Source organism: Panthera onca, chromosome A1 (assembly GCF_046562875.1).
Source record: "Panthera onca isolate mPanOnc1 chromosome A1, mPanOnc1 haplotype 2, whole genome shotgun sequence".
NCBI classification, from domain to species: domain Eukaryota; kingdom Metazoa; phylum Chordata; class Mammalia; order Carnivora; family Felidae; genus Panthera; species Panthera onca.
The window spans coordinates 117,774,513-117,801,250 of NC_138339.1; the positions used below are offsets into that span (position 1 = coordinate 117,774,513).

A 26,738-nucleotide genomic window follows, 5' to 3' on the forward strand; every position below is an offset into this window, starting at 1 on the left:
AACATGCATCTTTTCTGATCACAACATTATGAAATTAGAAGTTAACCACAAGAAAAAATCTGGAAAGACCACAAATACATGGTGATTAAATACCATGCTATTAAACTTGGAATGGGCCCTGGGGTGCCTGCGTGGCTCAGTCAGTTAAGTGTCCCACTCTCCATTTTGGCTCAGGTCATGATCTCACAGTTCTTGGGTTTGAGCACCACATTGGGCTCTGCACTGACAGTTTGGAGCCTGCTTGAGATTCTCTCTCTGCCCCTCCCCACACCTCTTTCTCAAAATAAATAAACCTAAAAAACAAAAAAAAACAAAAAAACCCCAAAACATTGAATAGACCAACCAGGAAATAAAAGGAGAAATAAAAAAGTACATGGAAACAAATGAAAATGGAAATAGAATGGTCCAAAACCTTTGGGACACAGTGAAAGCAGTTCTGAGAGAAGTTTATAACAATCCAGTTCTACCTCAAGAAGCAAAAAAAAATCTCAAACAATCTAACATTACACCTAAAGGAGCTAAACAAAGAGCAAGAAGCAAAACCTAAAACCAGCAGAGGTTAGGAAGTAATAAAGATCAGAGTAGAAATAAATGATATAGAAACTAAAACAAAAACAAAAACCCCAGTGAAACAGATCAATGAAACTAGGAGCTGGTTCTTGGAAAAAAATCAATAAAATTGATAAACTTCTAAGTAGACTCATCAAGAAAAAAAATAGAAAGGACCCAAATAAATAAAATCATAAATGAGAGAGGAGAAATAACAAACACCACAGAAATACAAACAATTAGAATATTATGCAAAACTATATGCCAACAAATTAGGCAACCTAGAAGAAATGGATAAATTTCTAGAAACATATAACCTCCAAAAGCTGAAACAGGAAGAAATAGAATATTTGAACAGACTGATTACCAGCAAAGAAATTGAATCAGTAATCAAAAAACTCCCAAAAAATAAAAGTCCAGAACCAGATGTCTTCAGGGGCGAATTTTACCATTTATTTATTCAAAGATTTTATTTTATTAAAAAAAAAATGTTTATTCATTTTGAGGGAGAGCGCAAGCAGGGGAGGGGCAGGGAAAGCAGGGGAGGAGCAGAGAGAGGGAGGGAGAGAGGGAAAATCCCAAGCTGGCTCTGTGCTGTGAGCACGGAGCCTGATGTAGGGCCCAGTCTCAGAAACGTGAGATCATGACCTGAGCTGAAATCATGAGTTAGATGGACGCTTAACCAACTGAGCCACCCAGGTACCCCACCAAGATATTTTTTAATCACAAAAGGAAAAACGATTAAGTCTATAGTGGAGAAAAGTCGGCAGACACTACGTCAGTGATGAAAGCTTGCAACACCAGTAAAAAGTCGTATCAGTATCTTGCACCTCCCTGATAGTGATGCACTGAGAAGACACATAACATCGCTTCTGCCAGAGGTGTATAAGCTCAGTCTAATCATGAGAAAACATCAGACAAACCAAGTTGAGAGAAATTCTATTAAGTAACTGATGAGTACTCATCAAAAATGTCAGGGTCATGAAAGACAAAGACTAAGAAACTGTCACAGATATGAGGAGACCAAGGAGGTAAAATGATTAAATGCAATGTGTTTTTCCAGATTGGATCCCGCAGCAGAAATAGAATATTAGAAGAAAAACTGGTGAAATTTGAATAAGATCTGTAGTTTCGTTAATACTATCGTACTAATGTTAACTTCCTGGGTTTGAAACTATGGTTAGGTAGGTTGTTAATGTTAGGGGAGCCTGTTAAATGTCTAATGTTTATGTCTATTCTCTTGCACCTTTTCTTTAAGTGTAAAATTATTTGAAATAAAAAGTTAAAAGTTTAGAGCTTCTTGTGTATTATAATGTATATTTAATGCTTACATAACTTAATGTGACATGTTCTCATCTCCCTTGTAGGCATAGATGGTAGAAAGCAATACCTACTCTTCTGAACTTGTACTTTTTCTCTTAATTGTTCATATTTGAGATCATTCCATATAGATACATATTGAGTTTCCTCACTCTTTTGCAGCATTATAGTATTCCATTGTACAAGGATATCCTGTAACTTAATTAGGCTGTTATTAATGTTTTTTTTTTTTCAATATTTTAGCATAAAGATTCTGGTTGGAAAGCAAAATTTTGTTAGAAAGCTTAGAAGAATCGCTTTTAGAAATAAGAAATTAAATATATTTTTGTACATGGAAGGCACCAGTGTATGTACTCATGCATTAAAATATAGTGTTTTGCTCCCTCTAAATGAGGCTTAGTTGCTGATAGGAATCCCTATTGCCAGTTTATCATTTTTTTCCCCTGCTTCATTAAAGACCACTTCATCTCATTAACTCAGCATGCCTGAGAAAAAACAGCTATTGATGCTAAGTGTATGCAAATAAATACATGTGATTCAAATATTTGAACAACATTGTGGATCCTACTTTTGGTGATTTTTATTTTTGTTTTAGATCCATGGCAATCCTTTATTATTTTTTAAATTTTTTATATTTTTTTAATTTTATAAAGTTTATTTATAAAGAGAGAGAGAGAGAGAGAGAGAGGGAGAGAGAGAGAGAGGGCACAATCAGGGAAAGGGCAGAGAGAGGAGAGAGAATCCCAAGTAGGCTCTGCACTGTGAACCAAGAGCCCGATGTGGGGCTTGATCTCACAAACTATGAGATCATGACCTGAGCTGAAATCAACACTTGGAAGCTTAACCGACTGAGCCACCCAGGCGTCCCCATGCAGTCCTTTAAAGCATCTGCTATTTCTTAATTTATATGTAGGTTTGCAGTATACCGAATTGGATACATTGTTGATATTTAGTAACCATATTTTGTTTTTAAATTATTTTTTAAAAGTCTATTTATTTACACACAGAGACACACACAGAGCGTGAGCATGGGAGGGGCAGAGAGAGAGAATCCCAAGCCCCGCTTGAGGCTCAGTCTCAGGAACAGCAAGATCACGACTGGAGCCAAAGTCAAGAGTCAGACGCTTAAGTGACTGAGTCACCCAGGTCCTCACCAACCACATTTTAAAATCATCAGTGATCTTCCTTCTTTTTCTTTTTCCTCCTCTTGCAGGAATGCGTTTGGCTCTGGCTGATGCTGGTGATACTGTTGAAGATGCTAACTTTGTGGAAGCCATGGCAGATGCAGGTATTCTCCGTCTGTACACCTGGGTAGAGTGGGTAAAAGAAATGGTTGCCAACTGGGACAGCCTCCGAAGCGGGCCTGCCAGCACCTTCAATGATAGAGTTTTCGCCAGGTAATTTGTGGACTCTGGCCACTTTGTACTTCAGAGTTGCTTAGTCCTTGTGCATTTTTAAGTTTTCTTTTTTTTTCCTCTCCTAAAATAAATTAGATGTTAATAATAGCTACTATTCACTGAAAGCTTACTTGTTCTAGGTACTCTGCTAAGCTCTTCACATCCATTATCTGATTTTACCCTCACAGCAACCTTATGTGATAAAGATATTACTAGCTCTATTTTAAAGAAATCGAAGCTTAGAAAAATTAAGTATTTTATTAAGTGCCTCAAAACTAATAGTTTCAGATGGAGGATATGAATTTGCTTCTTTCTCCAGAGCTCATTCTCATTACCATTTTACCATGCTGTCTTGGCATTAGAGTAGGACAGAATGGTTAAATGAAAAGTAGATTAAAACGGTAAGAGAATGTCATTTTTTTTTTTCTTTGTAAAAGCATTTATCATCATCTTTGCATCAGGAGCCATCTTAAGAACTGGTGTTACAAAGTTGAATAGGACTTGACCCTTCACTGTAGTCTAGCAGGAGAAGAAAACATATATCCAACACATTACAAGTGCGATAATATAGATAGAGGGAATTCAGAGGAGATGGCTTGTGAGTTCTGGGTTTCTTGAAAACTATATGGATTTTTACAGAGAGGAGAAAGCCATGGAGAGCGTGGTATTTATGTGAAGCACCATATATGGGGGGAGAGTAGAAGATCAAACAAGTTGGGGCCAGATTAGGCTAAATTAAGAAGGGCCATAGGTATGGGAATGCAAGCTGGTGCATCCACTCTGGAAAACAGTATGGAGGTTCCTCAAAAAACTAAGAAATAGAATTACCCTACGACCCAGCAATTATACTACTAGGCATTTATCCAAGGGATACAGGTGTGCTGTTTTGAAGGGACACATGCACCCCCCTGTTTATAGCAGCACTATCGACAATAGCCAAAGTATGGAAAGAGTCCAAATGTCCATCAATGGATGAATGGATAAAGAAGATGTGGTATATCTATACAATGGAGTATGACTTGGCAATCAAAAAGAATGAAATCTTGCCATTTGCAACTACATGGATGGAACTGGAGGGTATTATGCTAAGTGAAATTAGTCAGAGAAAGACAAAAGTCATGACTTCACTCATATGAGGACTTTAAGAGACAAAACAGATGAACCTAAAGGAAGGGAAACAAAAATAATATAAAAACAGGGAGGGGGACAAAACAGAAGAGACTCATAAATATGGAGAACAAACTGAGGGTTATGGGAGGGGTTGTGGGAGGGGGGATGGGCTAAAGGGGTAAGGTGCACTAAGGAATCTACTCCTGAAATCACTGTTGCACTATATGCTAACTAATTTGGGTGTAAATTAAAAAAAAATAAAACAAGTTAATAAAAAAAAATAATTACACAAAAGTCAAAAAAAAAAAAAAAAAAAGGAGGGCCATAGGTAGCATGAGAAAAATTTTAACAGCCAATGTTGTTTAAAATGCAGCAAGTAATATAAAACATAAAGGCAAAATTGTTAAGCTGTTTTCATATTGTATTTTGGGGTTCATGATAAAGTTTCCATCAAGAAATTGTTAAACAAGGCCATCACTAACTGTTGTTAACTGGTTTTGTGGTTGAGTGGTCTTAAATGTTTCAGGCGTTCTCATTATAATGCTTATTAGTATATGCAGCAGTTATTTATATTTTTGTGTGCTTGCATTTAAAATATGTCATTTAAACTCAGTCATCTTTTTTCCCCTATTCAATAGTGAGATGAATGCAGGAATTATAAAAACAGATCAAAATTATGAAAAGATGATGTTTAAAGAAGCTTTGAAAACAGGGTTTTTTGAATTTCAGGTAGGCCTTTCTTTTAGTAGCTGTAAGCTGTGTTAGTATGAATATGATGTATTTCACCCTTTTTCCCTCCTGCTATAACATAATAACTAAAGTAGAGATTGACGGGGTGCCTGCGTGGCTCAGTCAAATGCATCTGACTTTGGCTCAGGTCATGATCTCACAGTTCATGAGTTCGAACCCCATGTCGGACTCTTGTGCTGACAGCTCAGAGTCTGGAGCCTTTTTCGGATTCTGTGTCTCCCTCTCTCTCTGTCCCTCCCCTGTTCACGCTCTGTCTCTCTCTCTCTCTGTCTCTCAAAAATGAATGAATGGAGACTGAAATTGTTCCCAAGCAGTTTTTAAATTCCTAAGTAATTGTGATTTTAAATATTTCTCTTTGATATTCTTTCGGTTGTGTTCATGTAATATAAGTATTTCTGTTTCTAGTAGAGCTGTGAGTTAAGAGGTTAAGTATAAAAACCAGCCACATTTTGCAGGAGAACATTTTAAATTGATAAAACATAAAGGCAAAATTGTAACTAATTGCCATTGGTTTGAAAACAAGCGTGTTCTGATATTTTCCACAAGGTGTCAGTATTTCCTCAAGTTTGGCAGTTCAAGTGCTTAAAGTAAAAATGTAGGTTTCCTCAATCAGTTTTGTAAAATATCACATTGGGATTTATGTAACTTGCTTTTCATAGATGTGGTTAAATAAGGATAAGTGCTGAACATAGCAGTGTGTCATATTTATAGCCATTTTTGATACTTAATATCTTTTCTTATAGGCTATTCAGAACATCGTCAGCCCTTAATATGCAGTTTAAATTGTGCAGCCTTTATGTCTGTTAATGTATTTTTAAAATGTCTTAAAAAATTTTTTTTGAGAATCATTAATATAAAACCATAATATTTTTTGACAATGATTGGTACACATTTAATTGCAAGGTGTTAGAAATGTAGTAAAACTGGGGTGCCTGGCTGGCTCAGTTGGTAGAGCTTGTGACTCTTGATCTCAGGGTCGTGGGTTTGAACCCCACATTGGGTGTAGAGATTTCTTTAAAAAAATGAAGTGAAACTTTTATGAAAATTCATTATGGAATTTGGAAAGACTAAAAGCTTAAAAATGCATTAAAATAGAGGTACTGCATTTTTTCTTTTATTGTTTTTTTTTAACGAAGTATGGGGAGAAAATGATAAATAATTTCAAATTTTGTAGGCTGCCAAAGATAAATACCGTGAATTAGCCATCGAAGGGATGCACAGAGACCTCGTGTTCCGCTTTATTGAAGTTCAGACCCTTCTCTTGGCTCCATTCTGTCCACATCTCTGTGAGCACATCTGGACACTCCTGGGAAAGGTATCTGTATACATTTAAGATTTGGGCAGTTTTGATTTGGCCCTTATTAAATAAATACAGAATAATGTTACTTAAGAGGAGAAGACTGAAAAAGAATATTTCAAGGCTAATGTTGGACTCATCATCTTGTAATCATTATAGCAAATTAAACCCAAGCTACCTTCTGTTTAGACAAATACATCATATATGTGCCTTTATTTATATACACGCAGTGTGTATATTTTAAAAACATGGGACTACGCATCTTATCACCTAATTCTTGTTAGGAAATTCTTGTTATCACCTAATTCTTGTTAGGAAAATACATTTTAATATATTTTAAAAATACATTTAATTTGAATACATAGATAACTAATTCTGTTTTTTCCAACTGTTAAAAGGTGAAAATCCTGAGAAATATATATAAATGACTGTTATGAGCAGCTTTTAACAAGGTGGAAGTGTCTCTTTGCATAAATATTTTTGTTTTATATAAAATTTCTGGCATATGTAGGGCTGCATATTTAGGGCTTTATATTAGCATCCTTACTTACTGTGAAGGTAAATTCAATTATTTCTCCTAGGCTTGCAGATAAACCGATTGGATGGTTTAATAATTCCTTTTCAACTTTATGAGCCAAACTCCTTTGTATTTTTCTAATGCATGAACAATGCAAAAATGTGCTCATGATATATATCCTGAATAGCCATGCTTTCAAAACTGGATGTATTAATAGGATAAAAACTGAGAGTTTGTATAATTTATGTAATAAAGATTAAATTTAGGCAAATTAGCATTACATAATTTTCTTTGAAAGTGAGCATCTGTGTGTGGGTATTAATACGCTTGTACAAATGGAGGCTAATTAAGAATGTAGAGTCAGACTTCACAGCTTGAATTCTAGGGAACATTAGATCAGGGGCTGTGGAAGTGTGTTATGGGTAGCAAGATTTGAACTTTGAGCACGCAATTACAGATGGTAGCCTTGGTATGGAAATGTAATCAAGAACCATAAAATAGTTGTGTTGTTTAATCCCACTGAACTGTTTTTTTTTGTTTTTTTGTTTTTTTCTTAAAGCCTGACTCAATTATGAATGCTTCATGGCCTCTGGTGGGTCCTGTGGATGAAGCCTTAATACGTTCCTCACAGTATCTCATGGAAGTAGCACATGACCTTAGATTGCGACTCAAGAACTATATGATGCCTGCTAAGGGGAAGGTGAAGTCATTTTTTTTTTTTTTTTTTAAAGATTGTTCTTTAAAAGTTATTAGTTCAGTAACATTTGCTATGAATGGAACGTAAGACAATTATTGTTCAAATGTGTCAGGATATCTTTACTGCCAAGTCCGTTTTGTAGTACGTGTGTGCTTGTTAACGTCCGAGGCAGTAGTGGTATGTACCAGGAGAGGGTTCTCTCATCTTTGATTTATACAAAAGTGATGAAATGTTCTCTTCCCTTTCTTTTGCCCCGTAGAAGACTGACAAGCAACCGCTTCAGAAGCCTTCACATTGCACCATCTACGTGGCGAAGAGCTATCCTCCTTGGCAACATATCACCCTGTCAGTGCTCCGTAATCACTTTGAGGTGATGCTCTCTGCAGACTTTCCCCCTACATTGTTGGGTACTGCCTGTGCTGTTTTGTTTGGAGGGTGCTGACAATGTCCGGGAGAAGGAAGACGGGCGACTTTGTCTAGTTGTCTTTAGGCACGGAAAGTTTTTTGTTAGCCTTGCTGGCTCTTAAGTGGATCCTGAGGGAAAAGTTACTTTTTTTTTTTTTTATCATTTCTGAAGCTTTCTTACAAAAACACATTGGATCTAGTCATATGTAATTAAAAGATAATGAGACTTTCTCATATGTGGTTAAAATTATGAAGCCAAAGGACTGAGTTTGCCTTTGGAGTTGATTGTGGCTTGAACCCTGGGATTCATGAAGCCTTAACTTAGTTATGTGTTTTTTTTTTAATTTTTAATGTTTATTTTTGAGAGAGAGAGAGACAGAGTGTGAGTGGGAGAGGGTCAGAGAAGGAGAGAGAAAGACACAGAATCTGAAGAGGCTCCAGGCTCCGAGCCATCAGCACAGAGCCCGACATGGGGCTCGAACTCACAAGCTGTGAGATCATGACCTGAGCCGAAGTCGGATGCTCAACCGACTGAGCCACCCAGGCGCCCCGAGTTATGTTTTAAAAAAAATCTGAAGCTTGGCTCTTGAGTAATTTAAAACAGAATGGTCAATTTGCTAATTACTCGTAGAAATGGAGAGCTCGTTGTTTTTGGCTCCGTCCGGTAAATAGCTATTAAATATGATTGTCGAATTTAAAGGAAACTCAACACTTAACACTTAGTTCTAAGTTTCCCTAAAGAAAAAAGTTCATCTGTCTTTTTTCTTTCACATTGGAAAAATAGAAACTAAGTATATGTTGTTGAAGTTTTGCTCAGGAACAGTTATTGATAGACACAGACTGTGAAGGTACACTTAAAGAAGAGACAAAATAGTGATTATGGCCAAAGCATAAAGCAGTAACATGAAGGGAAAATTCTTAGCTTTAATTTTTGAGAATTTTTTTGAGCTTTTATTTCAGAAATTTCCATACTTAATTAAAAATTTGTAAAATTTGATGGAAAGAGAAGAGCAAGTGTTTTTGTACTCCTTGTGAGCCTATTTTTATGGAGAGCTGCCTCTTCATTTGATTGTGTGTAATGGAAATAGAACGTGGTCTGTAGAATTGCTTGCAGATTTTGACTTACGCTAACTAAAAAAGTAAAAGCCATTTTGGTAGGTAGAGAAATGAAATTGCACCCAGTGGGTTACATATTCATACCAGCATTTTCAAGGAGGCAGGAGGAGAGCCAAATGCAGAATGTAATGTTGCAGATATTTAAAAATGCATCTTTTATTAAAAACTGCTATTCTTTGAGAGGTTAAAATTTTTATGTAGTAATCAGTGACTAGATATCATATGGTTTCATCATCTTTGGGCATTATTTGGAATGGTCAGCTTTTTAAAAAATGTTTGCTTGTTTTCATCCAAAAGAGCTAAATGTTAGTTTTTATAATAAAGAAGGATGTCCTTATGTTGTATACGGTACCATTTTGATGACATAAGGGAAAGGAGTGTTTCGTATCCTCTTTTCTCTTCCGTACGTATTTTAAAACAGCACATTGACAAGTGGAGAAAGTTTTTTTCCCCCTGTACCTTAGTAAAGGTTAGAGTTGAAAGTAAATAGATTATCAGAAATTTTACTATACACTACTTTTCATTTAGATTCATTCCCAAACCTTGGTTTTGATGCCATGCTTTTAGAATAAGGAAAAAATAGGTCACCGAAAATTCTGAAAAGGCTACTTCCTTCATTTCTCATTCTGTAGAAGGGGCTACTTGTGTTTGCAGAAATGAAATGAAATTCAGACAGCACATTTGGGACTCTGCTTATTAGTGATATATGATATAGGCATTTATTTGTAAGTAGATAGAAATGATACTGTTTTTATTTTTATTTATTTATTTATTTTTTCAATATATGAAGTTTATTGTCAAATTGGTTTCCATACAACACCCAGTGCTCATCCCAAAAGGTGCCCTCCTCAATACCCATCACCCACCCTCCCCTCCCTCCCACCCCCCATCAACCCTCAGTTTGTTCTCAGTTTTTAAGAGTCTCTTATGCTTTGGCTCTCTCCCACTCTAACCTCTTTTTTTTTTTTTCTTTCCTTCCCCTCCCCCATGGGTTTCTGTTAAGTTTCTCAGGATCCACATAAGAGTGAAAACATATGGTATCTGTCTTTCTCTGTATGGCTTATTTCACTCAGCATCACACTCTCCAGTTCCATCCACGTTGCTACAAAGGGCCATATTTCATTCTTTCTCATTGCCACGTAGTACTCCATTGTGTATATAAACCAGAATTTCTTTATCCATTCATCAGTTGATGGACATTTAGGCTCTTTCCATAATTTGGCTATTGTTGAAAGTGCTGCTATAAACATTGGGGTACAAGTGCCCCTATGCATCAGTACTCCTGTATCCCTTGGGTAAATTCCTAGCAGTGCTATTACTGGGTCATAGGTAGGTCTATTTTTAATTTTTTGAGGAACCTCCACACTGTTTTCCAGAGCAGCTACACCAGTTTGCATTCCCACCAACAGTGCAAGAGGGTTCCCGTTTCTCCATATCCTCTCCAGCATATATTGTCTCCTGATTTGTTCATTTTGGCCACTCTGACTGGCGTAAGGTGATATCTGAGTCCGATATTTGTCCAATATGTCATTTGCAAATATCTTTTCCCATTCCGTTGGTTGCCTTTTAATTTTGTTGGTTGTTTCCTTTGCTGTGCAGAAGCTTTTTATCTTCATAAGGTCCCAGTAGTTCGAAATGATACTATTTTTAAAGTTTATTTAGTTAGAGAGAGAGAGAGAGAGAAAGAGATCAAGCATGGGAGCGTGCAGGCAGGGGAAGGGCAGAGAAAGAGGAAGAGAGGGAATCCCAAGCAGGCTCTGTGCTGTCAGTGTGAGAGATCACAACCTGAACCAAAATCAAGAGTCGGACGCTTAACTGAAATGATACTATTTTTAATAGGTTGATAGCCAATGATACTATTTTTAATAGGTTGATAGCCAATTGCAAAGGCAATTAAGTTTGATGATGTACTTTAAAGAATCCGGTGGAACTCATTTGACATGCCTGATACTATTTTTAATAGGTTGATAGCCAATAGCCAAATATCATTTCCTTTTGCTGAAATGATAGTCTTTTTAATAGGTTGATAGCCAAGGATTTTATTTTTTTTTCACATTTGTGGTAACAATTTATAAGGAGTGTTGAAAAGCAGACATTATATAAATCTTGTATAATGGTTGTGCAGTTTTCATTTTGATATGACTAATGACATGTTTTTACAGGTTTGGAGACAAACAAGATCTTTATAAGACTATTTTGTTTTCTCACCAGATAAGATCTAAAGTTACAATCATGGAGGTGTTTTTAGTGTAAGGGAAAATTAAATGTTCAACAGGATGCACCTATTTTCTTTGCCTTCCCAAAAAACATATATCCTTTAAATTTAGAGGGAATAGAAGACTCCCTTCCATATTATACATTCATGTTTCATTTCCCCATGATGCTTGGGGCTGCACCATTTTCTACTGTATTCTAACAGACTAGTAGAGGCCACCATTCTATGGCCGACTTCCTGCAGGTACATGTACTATTTCGCATTATTTAAAAAATACTTTTCTCCACGTTCCTCTCCAACCTATTTTTTTAGGGCAACAGCAGAAAATTGCCTGATAACAAAATCATTGCTAGCGAACTGGGCAGTTTGCCAGAATTGAAGAAATATATGAAGAAAGTGATGCCATTTGTTGCCATGATTAAGGTAAGCTGTGGACCTCATGTAGCAGTGACTATGTGAGTAATGGTTAGATGGTAGAAGGAAGGGGGAACTTTGAGTATAGTCTTTCCCAGGAAATCTGCTAAAATAGCACTTTTCAATCAGTGGTTGTGACAAATGAGCGATCATTTTGGGGGTTTATCTGTACAATTGCTGAGTATATGAAAATATGCATTGTGGAAGAAAAACTAGTTTAGAATTGTTACACTAAATGATTCTCTTCGTGTTCTACCTTCTTTTCTGTTTAGGTGGGAACCATATTGTTTTTGGCTTACATTAGGGTGTTTTTGTTAGCTCCTTTTGCTGGAACCAAGGTAGTACATTTGGATAGGTTTTGCTTAAGAGGATAAACATTGATTATAGTGGTTAGACCAGAGTTTCTCAACAGTGGTCTGTTGATACTGTGGGCTGATAGTTCTCTGTTGTGGGAGGCTATCCTGAGCATTATAGGATGTTTTGCAGTATTTTTGGCTTCTACCCACTAGATGGCAATAGAACATCCTCCTCACCTGCTCAAGTTTGGACCCCAAAATGTCTCGAGACATTGCCAAATGACTCTTGGGGACATCATATGCTCCCCCCCCCACCTCTCCTGTTGAGAAATCATTGCATTAGACTCTTAGCTTTCTTCAGAGAAATAACTGATTTATTGCATTAAAAAATTTTTTTTTAAACATTTATTCATTTTTGAGAGTGAGAGAGACAGAGAGTGAGTGGGGGAGGGGCAGAGAAAGTGGGAGACACAGAATCAGAAGCAGGCTCCAGGCTCTGAGCTGTCAGCACAGAGCCCAACAGGCAGCTCGAACTCACAGACTGCGAGATCATGATCTGAGCTGAAGTTGGACGTTTAACCAACCGACTGAGCCACCCAGGCGCCCTTGATTTATTGCATTTCTTAAAGAGAAACAGATGGCTGTATGTTGCTGCTGATCTCAGGCTCTGGGATCAGATAGATCTTGGTCCAAATCCTTTTTGTCCATCACTTCTTAGTTTTGAGACCTTAGATAAATCACTTAAATTCTCTGGGCCACATGGTTTTTCATCTGTAAAATGAGGAAATTAATAAAACCTACATTTTAGGAATGCTGTGAGGAATACATGAAATAATATACTCAACACACTTTAATACTTTCTGTCAAAAGGTAGGCTAGTAAATTTTTTTAATGTAAATTAGTATATTTCACTCTGCTAGGAACATGGTGGTTATTCTTATAGCTTAGATTAATTCTTTAATCTTCTAGGCTACAGATGCCTGCGTGATGGAGACCAAAATTCTAGATTGTCCTGTATTGGAGTAGATCGTATTCTTAGGAAAGCCTTTTCATTCTCCTAGACCAAAATCAACTCTCTAAGCCTATGGTCTTTGAAGTTTCAGAAATAATTTAGAATTTTGGTTTGACCTACACCAATCAAGTTATAATATATATGCTGATATGTCCCTAATTCATTGGTTCCCTACTTAGCTAGTGCCACCGGTCAAAATGCCAGATCCGTTGTCAATACGTGGATCCAACAAAATATTTCATTATTGATTGCAAAGGCAATTAAGTTTGATGATGTACTTTAAAGAATCCGGTGGAACTCATTTGACAAGTTCTGTAGTTAAATGATACTAGATCCAAGAGGTGGCTTTTCAGAAAACCAGTGTTAGATTGTTTCAGTAGTAATATTTTTTTTTTCAGTAATATTGGGGACTTGCCAGACAAATTAATGGTTTGAAACTTTTTCGAAAAGCGTTTTGTAAATCTGAGAATAAGAAAATGGCTTCTAGCACTTTTTCACAGGACAAGAAACAGGTTGGACAGTAAGTGAAAACAATGAGTATTAGGAATCTTGTCAGGTTGCTTTCATTTAGTGCAGCATGTTCTAGGCAGTTAGCTATACTTGTGGATATAAGCTTGGCTCTCGAAGGTTATATTTTGAGTGGCAGATATTTTGTTTCATGTTCAAGAAAATTAAGAATAAATTGTTTTTCATGTGCTATCAGATTATCTCAGTACCAATATAACCTAAATTTTTTTTTAATTTGTAGAAATTTTTTGTTTGTTTATTATTAATTCACTATTCTCTGAACTAGCTTTAAAGATGTATTATCTTAGAAAATTAAAAAAAGATTTTTTTTTTTTCTTTTCGGTTACCTGAAGGGATATTTCCACACATTTGTTTGATTCCTTGTCAAAGTGAATTCTTTGGGCTTGCATATTAAGTCATTCTAAATAAACAATGATAAAATGTTATTTCTTTTATAAATCTGAAAACCTTGTCCCTCCAGGCTTTTCGGTGTTGCCTTAGTCTTATCATACCTCAAATGATAATTATTCTGAGCCAATAATTTCATTAACGAACAAACATAGATAAGGGAAACCATGAGTCCAAGGCCTTTCCTTCAACTGTTCAAATTTGAAGATTTTATCAGTTGAGAGAAGAATGATTGCTTTGGAGGAAATGTATTCATTTCAACGTATTCTTAATGTGATTTTTGTTTTTCAAAACTGTTTTGGCTATTAGGAAAATCTGGAGAAGATGGGACCTCGTGTTCTGGATTTGCAATTAGAGTTTGATGAACAGGCAGTGCTGATGGAGAATATAGTCTACCTGACCAACTCCCTGGAGGTACAAGGGGCCAGGGATTGTAACAACTAGTTCACTGTAGTAAATATAGTCCATTTTTGTTTTATATATATATTTTTAATGTTTAATTTTGAGAGAGAGAGAGAGAGAGAGAGAGAGACAGAGTACAAGTGGGGGTGGGTCAGACAGAGAGGGAGACACAGAATCCGGAGCAGGCTCCAGGCGCTGAGCTGTCAGCACAGAGCCCGATGCGAAGCTCAAACTCACAGACTGAGAGATCATGACCTGAGCCAAAGTCGGATGCTTAACCAACTGAGCCACCGAGGCACCCCATCTTTTGTTTTATAATAAACCTTTTTATAAACATCTTCTGTGTTTAGTACCTTTGCCAAATATACCTGTCAAAAATATTTTTGGAGGGAGGAGAATGGATGGGTATAGAAGTTGCAGGAATTAAAAAATGATTGTGATCTTATTCCGTTTATCAGTTACTTTATTTTTAATTTATTTATTTACTTACTTATTGAGAGAGAGAGAGAGAGAGAGAGGGAGAGAGAAAGAGAAAGAGCAAGAGTGGGGGAGAGGCAGAGGAAGAGAGAGAAAATGTCAAGCAGGCTACACATTCAGTGCAGAGCCCAGTGTGGGGCTTGACCCCACGACTCCAGGATCACAACTCCAGCTGAAATCAGTAGTCGTTTGCGCAACTGATGGAACCTCCCAGGTGCCCCTATCAATTAATTTATACATAAAATACTAATTGTATGTGCCTGGTTTTTCCTCCCACAATTCTCCTTAAAAAAATGAGGGGAGACCTTATGTTTATATTTAAATGCTTTCAAAGTCTCTCATATTATGAGACACACTGAATTGCTTCTTTTTTTTCCCCTCTCCCATTGAGACCTCCAATTTACAGAATTGGCTTAATTAGAATCCTTTGTCCATGAGATAGTATCAAGGTCCATGCCTGGTCCTGTTTTGGATTGTTTTAAAGTTAATAATGTAATGAATATTCCTGAATTTACTCCTCAACTCAGGAACTAAAACACTACCAATAGCTTTCACCTAATTGTGAGTTTCTCCCCATTCCACCTTTCTGCCCCAGTCACTTCATATATAGTTTCTAAAAATGCTCTCTCTCAGGCAACTTAGGCAGAAGGAAAGATAATTTGCCCTAGAAAACTGTGTTAGAGGACTCAAAAAAGTGCTTCTAGTGATAATGAAGACATTTGAGTTAAAACATGCAAGTGTAGATTTTGAATGAAATTGTTCCATGAAATATGGTAATAAAGTTATTTCTAAATAAGCACTTTATGTCATTTAATTACAAATGAGTTAATAATTAATTAATAATGGTAGTCATTTATTTTGTGCATATTTCTAAATGTTCATATACCTGGAGGTCAAAAAAGTTCTTGGATTTTTTTCATTGGGACAATGGGGACAGGTTATATTGAAGGTCATCTTATATTCAGGCATATACATTATACTACATTTCTGAGGTTTTCCAGAAACCTCTGTCTTTTGTCCTGTTTTTCATTTTCTCTGATATAGCAGGTAGATGCTAGATTTCACTATAGAAAATGGTAAACATGACTATGTCAATAATACCATGAGACATTTAAGAAGAGTTAAATAATTGATTATAGATTATAGATGTCATTTAATGTTCATTTGAAATTAATAAAGTCTAATGGTCTAATAATTAAAGACCATGTTCTTAAGAAAAAAATTTTTTTGATGGACATAAAAATGATTTAGTCTTTTTCTTTTATTTTTCTTTCTTTCTTTTTTTTAATGTTTATTTATTTTAGAGAGAGAGTGTGAGCAGTGGAGGGGCAGAGAGAGAGGGAGACACAGAATCCCAAGCAGGCTCCAGGCTCTGAGCTGTCAGCACAGAGCCTGACTCCAGGCTGAAACTCACAAGCCATGAGATCATGACCTGAGCTGAAGTTGGACACTTACCTGACTGAGCCACGCAGGCGCCCCATAGTCTTTTGCATTTGAAACAATGTTACCTGTGAGAGCATTTGACCTGAGTTTCAGAGGGGTCTCTTAGTCCTGTCCTGTGCTTGGCTGGCTTCCTGAGGAATACACAGACCATTTCATGTTAAGTGGAGAAGCTAGTTTTCCTCTTTGGTGAAATGAGGTGATGATTAATTGCAGTCATATTAAGTGATACTAATGACTTTCATTTTCCCTCCTTGTATTTAGCTAGAACACATAGAAGTCAAGTTTGCCTCCGAAGCAGAAGATAAAATCAGGGAAGATTGCTGTCCTGGGAAACCACTTAATGTTTTTAGAACAGAAGTAAGTTGAAATGATTTCACTGAATCATTGTATTTTAGAGCTAGAAGAGACCTTAGATATTATATCCAAGCTCATCATTGAAAGATGGAAGGAAATGAGGTGCAGAGATGCAAAGTGATTGCTTTGGTCTAAGCCACAGGTTGTTAGAAATGAGGCTGGATTTGAGCTCTTCTAATTCCCTGGTTGATGCTGCGCTCACTTTCCTTCACTCTGCTCTTATGGGTGGCATCAGATGTTACGTGTGGGTTTAAAAATCAAAATGTGATTTTCTTTTTTTTTTTTTAATTATTTTTCAAATTTACATGCAAGTTAGTTTATAGTGCAACAGTGATTTCAGGAGTAGATTCCTTACTGCCCTTTACCCATTTAGCCCATCCCACCTCCCACAACCCCTCCAGCAACCCCTCTGTTTGTTCTCTGTATTTAAGAGTCTCTTATGTGTTTGTCCCCCTCCCTGTTTTTATATTATTTTTGCTTCCCTTCCCTTATGTTCATCTGTTTTGTATCTTAAATTACTCATATGAGTAAAGCCATATGATAGCTGTCTTTCTCTGACTAATTTCGCTTAGCTAATACCCTCCAGTTCCATCCACGTAGTTGGAAATGGCAAGATTTTATTCTCTTTGATTGCTGAGTAATAACCATTGTATATATATAACTGTTAGGGTCAGGCGTAAGGCAGGGTAAAGATAGGAGTCAGAGGCTAAAAAATTTTAGCAGTCAAAGGCTTTATTTGGGAACTAAGGTCTCGGGTGAGGTTCCGTGACTCAGGGAGAGAGAGAGAGAGGAGTCAGGGAAGTCCCACCCAGGTGTGGTGGGGTGGGGTTTTTAAGCTGCAGCGGTTCCGGGTTTAGGTCCGGGTGGGCCTTATTTGAATCAGGTTGTGCTGTCGCTTGGTGATTGGTTGACCTCCAGTTCGTTCTGGCAACTTTTCTTTGAGTTGCGCTGGCAAGATGGCCGTCCCCTCTACTGTGGTTCCAAGGACATCCTAACATACACCACATCTTCTTTATCCATTCATCCATTGATGAATATTGGGGCTCTTTCCATACTTTGGCTCTTTTGATAGCATTGCTGTAAACATTGGGGTGCATGTGCCCTTCAAAATAGGATTTTCAAAACCTGATTTTTTTAACCTTTTTTTTCTTTTTCTTTTTTTTATTAATTTTAATTCCAGTATAGTTAACATACAGTGTTATATTAGTTTCAGGTGTGCAATACAGTGATTCAACAATTCTGTAGATTACTCAGTACTTGCCATGATAAATGTACTCTTAATCCCCATCACCTATTTCAACCATCCCCCCCAGCCACCTCCCCTCTGGTAGCCATCAGTTTGTTCTCTATAGTTAAGAGTCTGTTTTTGTGTTTGTCTCTTTTTGCTTTGTTCGTTTGTTTCGTTTCTTAAATTCCACAGGTGAGTGCAATCAGTATGGTATTTCTCTGACCGACTTATTTCACTTAGCAGTATAATCCCTAGATCTGTGCATGTTGTTGCAAATGGCAAGATTTCATTCTCTTTTATGGCTGAGTAATAGTCCATTCTATATATATTTATATATTTCTATTTATACACATACACAGACACCCCACATCTTCTTTATTTATCAATTGGTGGACATTTGGGCTGTTTCCATAATTTGGCTATTGTAAATAATGCTGAATAAACATATGGGTGTATGTATCCATTTAAATTAGTGTTTTCCTATTCTTTGTGTAAATACCCAGTAGTGGAATTACTGGATCATATGGTAGTTCTATTTTCAACTTTTTGAGGAACTTTCATGTTGTCTTCCAGAGTGACTGCAACAGTTTGCATTCCCACCAACAGTGCATGAGGGTCCCTTTTTCTCCATGTCCTTGCCAACACCTGTTGTTTCTTATGTTGTTAATTTTTAGCCATTCTGACAGGTGTGAGGTGTTCTCATTGTGGTTTTGATTTGCATTTTCCTGATAATGAGTGATGTTGAGTGTCTTTCCATGTGTCTGTTGGCTATCTCTGCATCTTCTTTGGAGAATGTCTGTTCACATCTTCTGCCCATTAAAAAAAGTTTGGTTTTTTTTTTATGTTTATTTATTTTCAAGGTGGGGGGCGGAGACCGAGACTGAGTGAGGGAGGGGCAGAGAGAGAAGGAGACACAGAATCCGAAAGCAGGCTGTCAGCATAGAGCCTGATGCAGGGCTCGAACTCATGAACTGTGAGATCATGACCTGAACCGAAGTGGGAGGCTTAACGGACCGAGCCACCCAGGCTCTCCTGCCCATTTTTTAATTGGATTATTTGTGTTTTGGGTGTTGACTTGTGTCAGTACTTTACATATTTTAGATACTAACCCTTTATCGCATATGTCATTTGCAAATATCTTCTCCCATTCAGTAGGTTGCCTTTTAGTTTTGCTGTTTCCTTCTCTGTGCAGGAACTTTTTATTTTGATATAGTCCCAAGAGTTTACATTTGCTTTTGTTTCCCCTGTCTCAGGAGACATACCTAGAAAAATATCGTTATGACCGATGTCAGAGAAAGTGCTGCCTCTGCTCTCTTCCAGGATTTTTATGCTTTCAAGTCTCACATTTAGGTCTTTAATCCATTTTGAGTTTATTTTTGTGTCAACACCTGACTTTTATTAAAAAATAAAGTGGAAATTGATATATAAGATTTTTTAAATAGTGAAAAGGAGCTTTCTTACTTTAGATGAGTCTTGGTTCGATAAGGTTATTTAAGATTTTTTAGCTTCTGGCATAAACCAGATTGATGAATCATCTTACATTATACTAGAAATAACTTTTTTCCCCTTAGTTTTTGGCCAGTATTGGTGAAGATAAGCAGGTTTTAGAGTTTTGGGAGATTCTGTTTATTTGCTCTCAATCCATTGCCTGGTGGAGTGCAACTGTGGGAGTCCATAAAATGCCCTACTTTTCTTGATAAGTATCCTGTTACTTTTACCACATTTAATTGAAAATGCAACAAAGACAAAAAGCCTATTTGAAAGAATGAAGGCCTCATTACATTAAAAATATGTGGTTATTTATTTATTCATTTATTTATTTTAAAGGTTTTTTTCTTTTTTAAGTTTGTTTATTTATTTTGAGAGAGAGGGAGTAGGGGAGGGGCAGAGAGAGAGAGGGAGATAGAGCATCCCAAGCAGGCTCCGCACCATCAGTGCAGAGCCCGATATGGGGCTTGATCCTGTGAACCATGAAATCATGACCTGAATCAAAGTTGGATGCTTACGCGACTGAGCCACTGAGGTGCCCCTATTGTTGCTTTTTATTTAAAAAAAAAATTTTTTTTTAACGTTTTATTTATTTTTGAGACAGGGAGAGACAGAGCACGAACGGGGGAGGGTCAGAGAGAGGGAGACACAGAATCTGAAACAGGCTCCAGGCTCTGAGCTGTCAGCACAGAGCCCGACGCAGGGCTCGAACTCGCGGACCGCGAAATCATGACCCGAGGCGAAGTCGGCCGCTCAACCAACTGACTGAGCCACCTAGGCGCCCCTATTGTTGCTTTTTAAAGTGTAGTCCTTTCGGGGCGCCTGGGTGGCTCAGTCAGTTAAGCGGCCGACTTCGCCTCGGGTCATGATTTCGCGGTCCGCGAGTTCGAGCCCTGCGTCGGGCTCTGTGCTGACAGCTCAGAGCCTGGAGCCTGTTTCAGATTCTGTGTCTCCCTCTCTCTGACCCTCCCCCGTTCGTGCTGTCTCAAAAATAAATAAACGTTAAAAAAAAATTTTTTTTTAAAGTGTAGTCCTTTGGCCCATTGGATAGGTACATGAAATAGAGTTCCCTTTACAAATATGTTTCTGTCAAGCTACTTTCAAGCGTTCCCTTAAGCTACTATGTCTTTAAGTTTTTCCTAAGACTCAGTTGACTTTTTCCACTTAAAATAATGAGCAAAGTCTTTGGCTATATAGCTTATATAATGTAGGAAATAGTATGGTATATGATGGGGTTTAATCCGGGCTCTGCTTCTTACTAGCTCTGTAACCTTGTTAATGTTTCTGGTTCTCAGCTCTTATCTGTGAAAAGAGGTTTTAAAGAACTACCTTTCAGCTTATAGGAATCATGTCTATAAAATGCTTAGTACAGTACCTGGTACATAGTAGAAATTCAGTAAATGATGGGAGTTAAAAGAAAAGAAAATATAATTATTGTTGTTCTCCATCATCAGTATTGATATATATAGTCAGTCAGTCAGTCATTTTCATCTAAGCATTTGGTTGTAAGCATGAGCTTTTGTACATCTTTTATTTCATATTTGAGTATCGCTTGGTCTTGATATTAGACTACCAGAATTAAATTTTTCATTGAGCATTAAAACTTTTATAGAGATTTTCCCTCCCTCAGCAGTATTCAAGTTTGATTTTGTAAAACAATCATTTTCTCTTTATTTTCCTAGCCTGGTGTGTCAGTTTCCTTAGTAAACCCCCAGCCATCCAATGGCCACTTCTCAACCAAAATTGAAATCAGGCAAGGAGATAACCGCGATTCCATAATCAGGCGTTTAATGAAAATGGACCGAGGAATCAAAGGTAAATGGTTTTCCTGAAATGCACATTTGGCAGTAGTTTGCAGACATGAGTTTTTTTTTTTTTTTAAAGGTTTTTTAATGTTTATTTATTTTTGAGAAAGAGAGAGAGAGACGGAGCCTGAGTGGGGGAGGGGCAGAGAGAGAGGGAGACACAGAATCTGAAGCAGGCTCCAGGCTCTGAGCTGTCAGCACAGAGCCTGACACCGGGCTCGAGCCCACGAATTGCGAGATCATGACCTGAGCCGAAGTTGGGCACTTGACAGACTGAGCCACCCAGGCGCCCCTGGACATGATGAGTTCTAAGCAGAGGGGAGAAAGGAGCATCTGGTCTGCTGAGGGACAGCAGTGGCATGTTATGCAAAGAGTATTGGGCTCAAAATCAGGAAGCCTCTATTCTCTTTGGGATGTTGTGGCTATGCAGCTTGGTGACTTGGCCATGTCACTTAAACTCTAAACTGACCTCTTTTTTAGTAAAAAGAGGACAGTTGGATTAGATAGTTTTCCAAGACTCTGCCTAGCTTTAGAATTGTAGCAAGCAATTTCCTTCTCTTAAATGTTTTCAGACAGAAGGTGTACATACACGTAATATTTCAAATTAACCTGCTTACTAGGTCTGTTCCTGGGGAAGGAAGAGAAACAGAGTGAAACTTATTGAGCATATTCCATGTATTAGCCATTTAATCCTTTTACTGCCGTAGAATGTAGAGGGTATTATTATTCCCTTTTTGCAGATGATGAGATAGAGTTCCGAAAGGCTAAATAACTTGCAGTTTCATTAAGGTAGTATATCCTCGAGTTGGAATCCAAACTCAGGTCTGTTTGACTCCATAGCTTGTATTCTTTCTTCTAAACAATATGCTTCCAGTTAAAATATGTAATTAATCTTAATTTCTTACCAAGATTAAGTCTAGATCTTCTATGATTAGATTTAATATAATAAATATATATAATAAATAATATATAATATATATAATATATAATAAATAATATAATAAAATTATATTATATATTATATAATACTATATTATATTATATATATTATATATAATATGTTAATATATTATATATATTATATTATATATTCTTTTTCTATCACTCAACCACGTTTAAGGGGGAGCAGTGTGAAGGGAGTTAGTGTGTCTTTCCATTATTTTTCTTCTAAATTATAAAGACAAATTAATCTCCAGATTCCCTATTTTGCATTCTCACTCTCTCTTCTTGATGGCAATCAAGAGTTGATTGGGTTACATTCTATCAGTATAGAAATTTTCTGAAAAGATTTCGAAATCTAAGACAATGACCTAATTTATGGAACGATATTCAGGTCAGCCATATCACATTAACATAGAAGACTTAAAATAGCTCTTTGGAATTCATCCTACACGTATTTTTTGTTCTTTGGAGGTCATTTATTCATCTTCTGTGGACATTTCTTGAGAGACTATGAGTAGAGTGTATGCAGTATACATGTGGCGGCTCGTGTGTGTGTACCTGGGGCTTTGGGGAGCCCACAGAGTGCTGCTTGTTAGGCGGCTGTGTCTAGTGAAGGAGCAGGGTGCGAAGTTATTCACATACATGATCATAACCTAAGGACAAACTGCTGCATACCATAAGGGAGGTGTAGATAAAGTTTATAGCACAGAAAACAGTGAGATTATTTCCAGCTCTGGTGATCAGGGATGAATTTACAGAGAAAACACTGTTTAGATGGGACCTTGGAGGTTACATCCAAGAGGGCGAGGGGAAAGGGCATGCCAGCAGGAGGGAAACACTAATGTCTGCCTGTATAGCGGCAGTGTGTTAGGGCTAGGGAGTTTTCATTTGTAAACATTTAAAAAAATTGTGGTGAAATATCCATAACATAAAATTGGCTGTTTTTGTGCTTTTTGAACGTACAGTTCAGTGGCATCAAGTTTACTTACATTGTTGTGCAACCGTCACACTGTTCATCTCCAGAACTTTTCCATCATCCACACTGACACCCTGTACCTGTTAAACAGGAACTCCCCGTTCTACCTCTCTCTACTTCTTGGTAACCACTGCTGTCCTGTCTCTTTGCATTCCACCGTTCTAGGTACCTTGTAGAAGTGGGATCCTACAACGGTGTGAAGAGGTGGTTTATTTCACTTAGCAAAATGTCAGGGATCGTTCATGTTGTTACAGACATTTATCACATTCCCTCAGTAAACCAGGCAGTGCCATCCGTAGAACTCACGGGCCACAAAATGCAGAACTTGAAAACTGTGCAATGTTAACGTCTTGGGAGCCTTCCTGTGGCCTTCCATTTGGCTGTTTTGTGTTGCATATATTCAGTCACGAGAAGATTTGGGGAAAGGCATAACTCTTATCTTTGAAGAATAATATGATGGCATTTAAAGAAAATAGCTGTGGGGACCCATGTGATAGGATTACTCTGAAGTTGTACTGTGTGAGAGGATGTATTCCTCTATTGAACATTGTGTTTTGTAATGTTAAAATTGCCTCCCTTTAAAATATGCTCAGATACAGGGCTGACTAGTTTCTTCAGCATTGTGCTGAAACGTGTTTTCTATATCTTGCTTCTTCTCGCTGGGCCTCTGGCATGATTCTTATATCCTTTGTCATACTGGCTGTGAATAATATTATCATAAAGTACTTTAAGTTTGATGTTTGTAGCTGCTGTGAATTTTCGAAAATGGATAGAAACGTTAGGGTGGAGTTAGAAATGGATATTCCTTCAAGTATCTGTAGAAGAGCTCTAACCTTGAGACTTTTCCAGGAGCCCTCAGGATGCTTTGATACCCAAAGGAGCTGAGTATATTGAGTGTATGAGATGGGAAGGGAGTGAAATTCAATAACGTATTTCTCACTCTGTTTGCTGCATAGCCAGTAAGTTGTCCAATTAGTGCCAATTGCATTGAGGGTGATTATAATCTAGGTCCAGGAAGAACTGGAGTAAAACCATCATTTCTGTCCACAAAGGCCACTGAGCAACTATTTGAGGATAATGACTTTAAATCACTCCCAGCCCATGCCCCATATGAACTGATACCATGGAGGTGAAAGGCTCCATTTCACATTATCAGTCCCTAGGGACTTTCAATCACTCTCATCTTTTCTCTAAGTGCCTTAATTCTTGTGTAGTTGCAGACTTAAATTTCTACATTTGCAATGACGAGAGAAGTCTGGGATAAGAAAAGATAGTAAAACCGCTCCAAGAATTATTGGCAGTAATGAGCTGCATGGTGAAACATCAAAGAAAATAATGTTTTGTCACTTAGATGCCGGATTGAGTATTAAGGTTTCTTTGAAATAGTTTGATTCAGAATTGCTTGGAATGATAAGGGAGGTCTGTTTCAGAGAGGAAGGGAGAGAGAGAGAAGGAGGAGGAGGAGAGAGGAGGAGGGAGGAGGAGGAGGAGGAGGAGGAGGATAGTGAAGGGCAGGGGAGAGGGAAAAAGTGAGAGCGAGAGGTGGGGGTGCAGACCTACAGTATTTCATGTATTTTATGCTTCATGCATAAAACCTGCTGGTAGAACTTCTCACCACATCTGTAGCAAAATATTTAGTATCAATGTGCATGTTGAATTGTAATAGCTGTTAAGATAAATTGTACTCTCTCCCCCAAATAGGACTTGCAGGCAGGGTTTGCCTTCGTGGTAGTCTGAGGTAATTGTTCTGTAAGCTTCACTCTCCCTATGCTAAACTTGCCGCCTTTCAGTCTTTGTCTCCCAAAGAAAACATAATGCCTGGATAACTTGTACTCCTGGCATAGCCACCAGCTGCATTAATGTCTGCTTTTATCTCTTATCCCTCTCATGCTAAGCTTCATACTCTCAAAGCAACATGAGAAAGTGTAGCTCTCAGACCACCTAGTAATCTGCTTTAGAGAGGGGTAGGAAGTAAATCAGAAAATATCTTCTATTTCTGTTGATCGGGTTAAGTATAACTAGCCATGCTACACTTAGAATGAGATATAAACGCACAATCAGCATTTGTAGTCATTTGTGATGTTTTCCCACTATATAAAATAAAAGCATTTGATGTTGGGACATCTCAGAATTGCTGAAATAAATTTTTTTTCAGGCTCAGTTGTTGGCAGGATTTTTGGATCATAAATTTGTTCGAGGGACAAGTGCGTTCTTTGCCAGGAGCCATCTTATCAGCTTGCATAAGAGCAGATCAGGAAAATCGCAAGCAGGGTAGGGCTGGAGCTCATCCAGAAGCTCAAACTTCTGAGAGCTGTGCCCTTTCCCCTGTCCTTCCCCGTCTCTCCTTGTCTCTCATCAGCTTGGTAATACAAACACTTTTCATCCTTTGAGCAAAACAAGAAACTGGTAATGCTATTTCTTAGAGTGGTAATTCTTCCTCTAAAAGTATCTTTCCAAAAAAGCTACAACGCTTGCAGTTTTAATGTATCCCAGGAGCAAGACAAGAAAGAGAAATAAGTTTTGGACTGATTGATATTTTGAAAAATGGTTAATTGAAGCATATAAAAAGTGATTTGAGAAACCATATAGGATAGTGCTCAAAAATATACTCCATCCTTCCTCTTGGTTTGTAATTTGAGATGTGTTATGTAGAATCTCTGTATCTCTGAATCTTTGATCTGAGTAGAAGCTGACAGGATGGAGATGTGTTAGATTTAGCTTGGCTTTCTGAGATGGAGTCTTATTTAATAATCTCATACAAATATCTTTTAGGTAAACAACCAATGTGTTTAAAACATGAATTGTCAGGTTTAGGCATGGGTTTGAGTCAGTGACGGTAATTAAATGCTCAAATTGATCTTTTTTTTTTTTTTTTTTTTTTTTTTTTTTTTGCTGTAGACCTTTCTAAAGTGAAGCTGATGAGATTTGATGATCCACTCTTGGGGCCTCGGCGAGTTCCTGTCCTGGGAAAAGAGCACACTGGGAAGACCCCCATTTCTGAGCATGCTGTTTTCCACGTGGACCTCATGAGCAAGAAAATTCATCTCACTGAAAATGGGCTAGGGGCAGATATTGGTGATACAATTGTTTATTTGGTTCATTAAACTCATGCAAATTGGAGATATATTCTGGTTTCTGGAGATATGACTATTCTGTGTCTACAGATTGGCTATGAGAACCTAAGACTGAACCTTGATAGACTTCATTTCTAATGATCAAATTCTGCATGTATTCATAATTACACCAAGTCATCTTGGGTTCCTAGACCTAATAAATTATTTTTTTCCTCCTTGGGACTTCTGAGAGAAGTAGTTTGTATCATTTTTTATTTTTTATTTTTTTATTTTTTGGTCTTTTAACAAATTACTGCTATTTCCTAGAAGCTTCCTTTTTTAAGTTTATTTATTTATTTTGAGAGACAGAGACAGAGACAGAGAGCAACTGGGAAAGGGGCCGAGAGAGGGAGAGAGAGAATCCCAAGCAGGCTCCACACTTTCAGTGCAAAGCCTGGTGTGACTCACCATCTGTGAGCTCATGACCTGCGCTGAGACCAAGAGTCAGACACTTAACCAGCTGAACCACCCAGGTGCCCCCAGAAACTTCTAGTCTTTCA

General features: G+C 37.5%; 1 protein-coding gene and 1 non-coding gene across 2 annotated transcripts in view; both read left to right on the top strand.

Moving 5' to 3' along the window:
- Nucleotides 1-26,414, top strand: part of LARS1 (leucyl-tRNA synthetase 1) — a 77,211-nt gene extending 50,797 nt beyond the window's left edge. Inside the window, exons 23-32 of the mRNA XM_060635831.3 lie at nt 3,083-3,266; nt 5,015-5,105; nt 6,301-6,441; nt 7,500-7,640; nt 7,897-8,007; nt 11,686-11,796; nt 14,320-14,424; nt 16,594-16,689; nt 21,085-21,217; nt 26,024-26,414. Coding sequence (XP_060491814.1) covers nt 3,083-3,266; nt 5,015-5,105; nt 6,301-6,441; nt 7,500-7,640; nt 7,897-8,007; nt 11,686-11,796; nt 14,320-14,424; nt 16,594-16,689; nt 21,085-21,217; nt 26,024-26,229 — 1,319 coding nt within the window. The 3' untranslated portion in view covers nt 26,230-26,414. The remainder of the gene's footprint in view (nt 1-3,082; nt 3,267-5,014; nt 5,106-6,300; nt 6,442-7,499; nt 7,641-7,896; nt 8,008-11,685; nt 11,797-14,319; nt 14,425-16,593; nt 16,690-21,084; nt 21,218-26,023) is intronic.
- Nucleotides 6,057-6,129, top strand: TRNAK-CUU (transfer RNA lysine (anticodon CUU)). The gene has a single exon. It is a non-coding gene; the product is annotated as a tRNA-Lys (tRNA).
- Nucleotides 26,415-26,738: the final 324 nt, after the last annotated feature.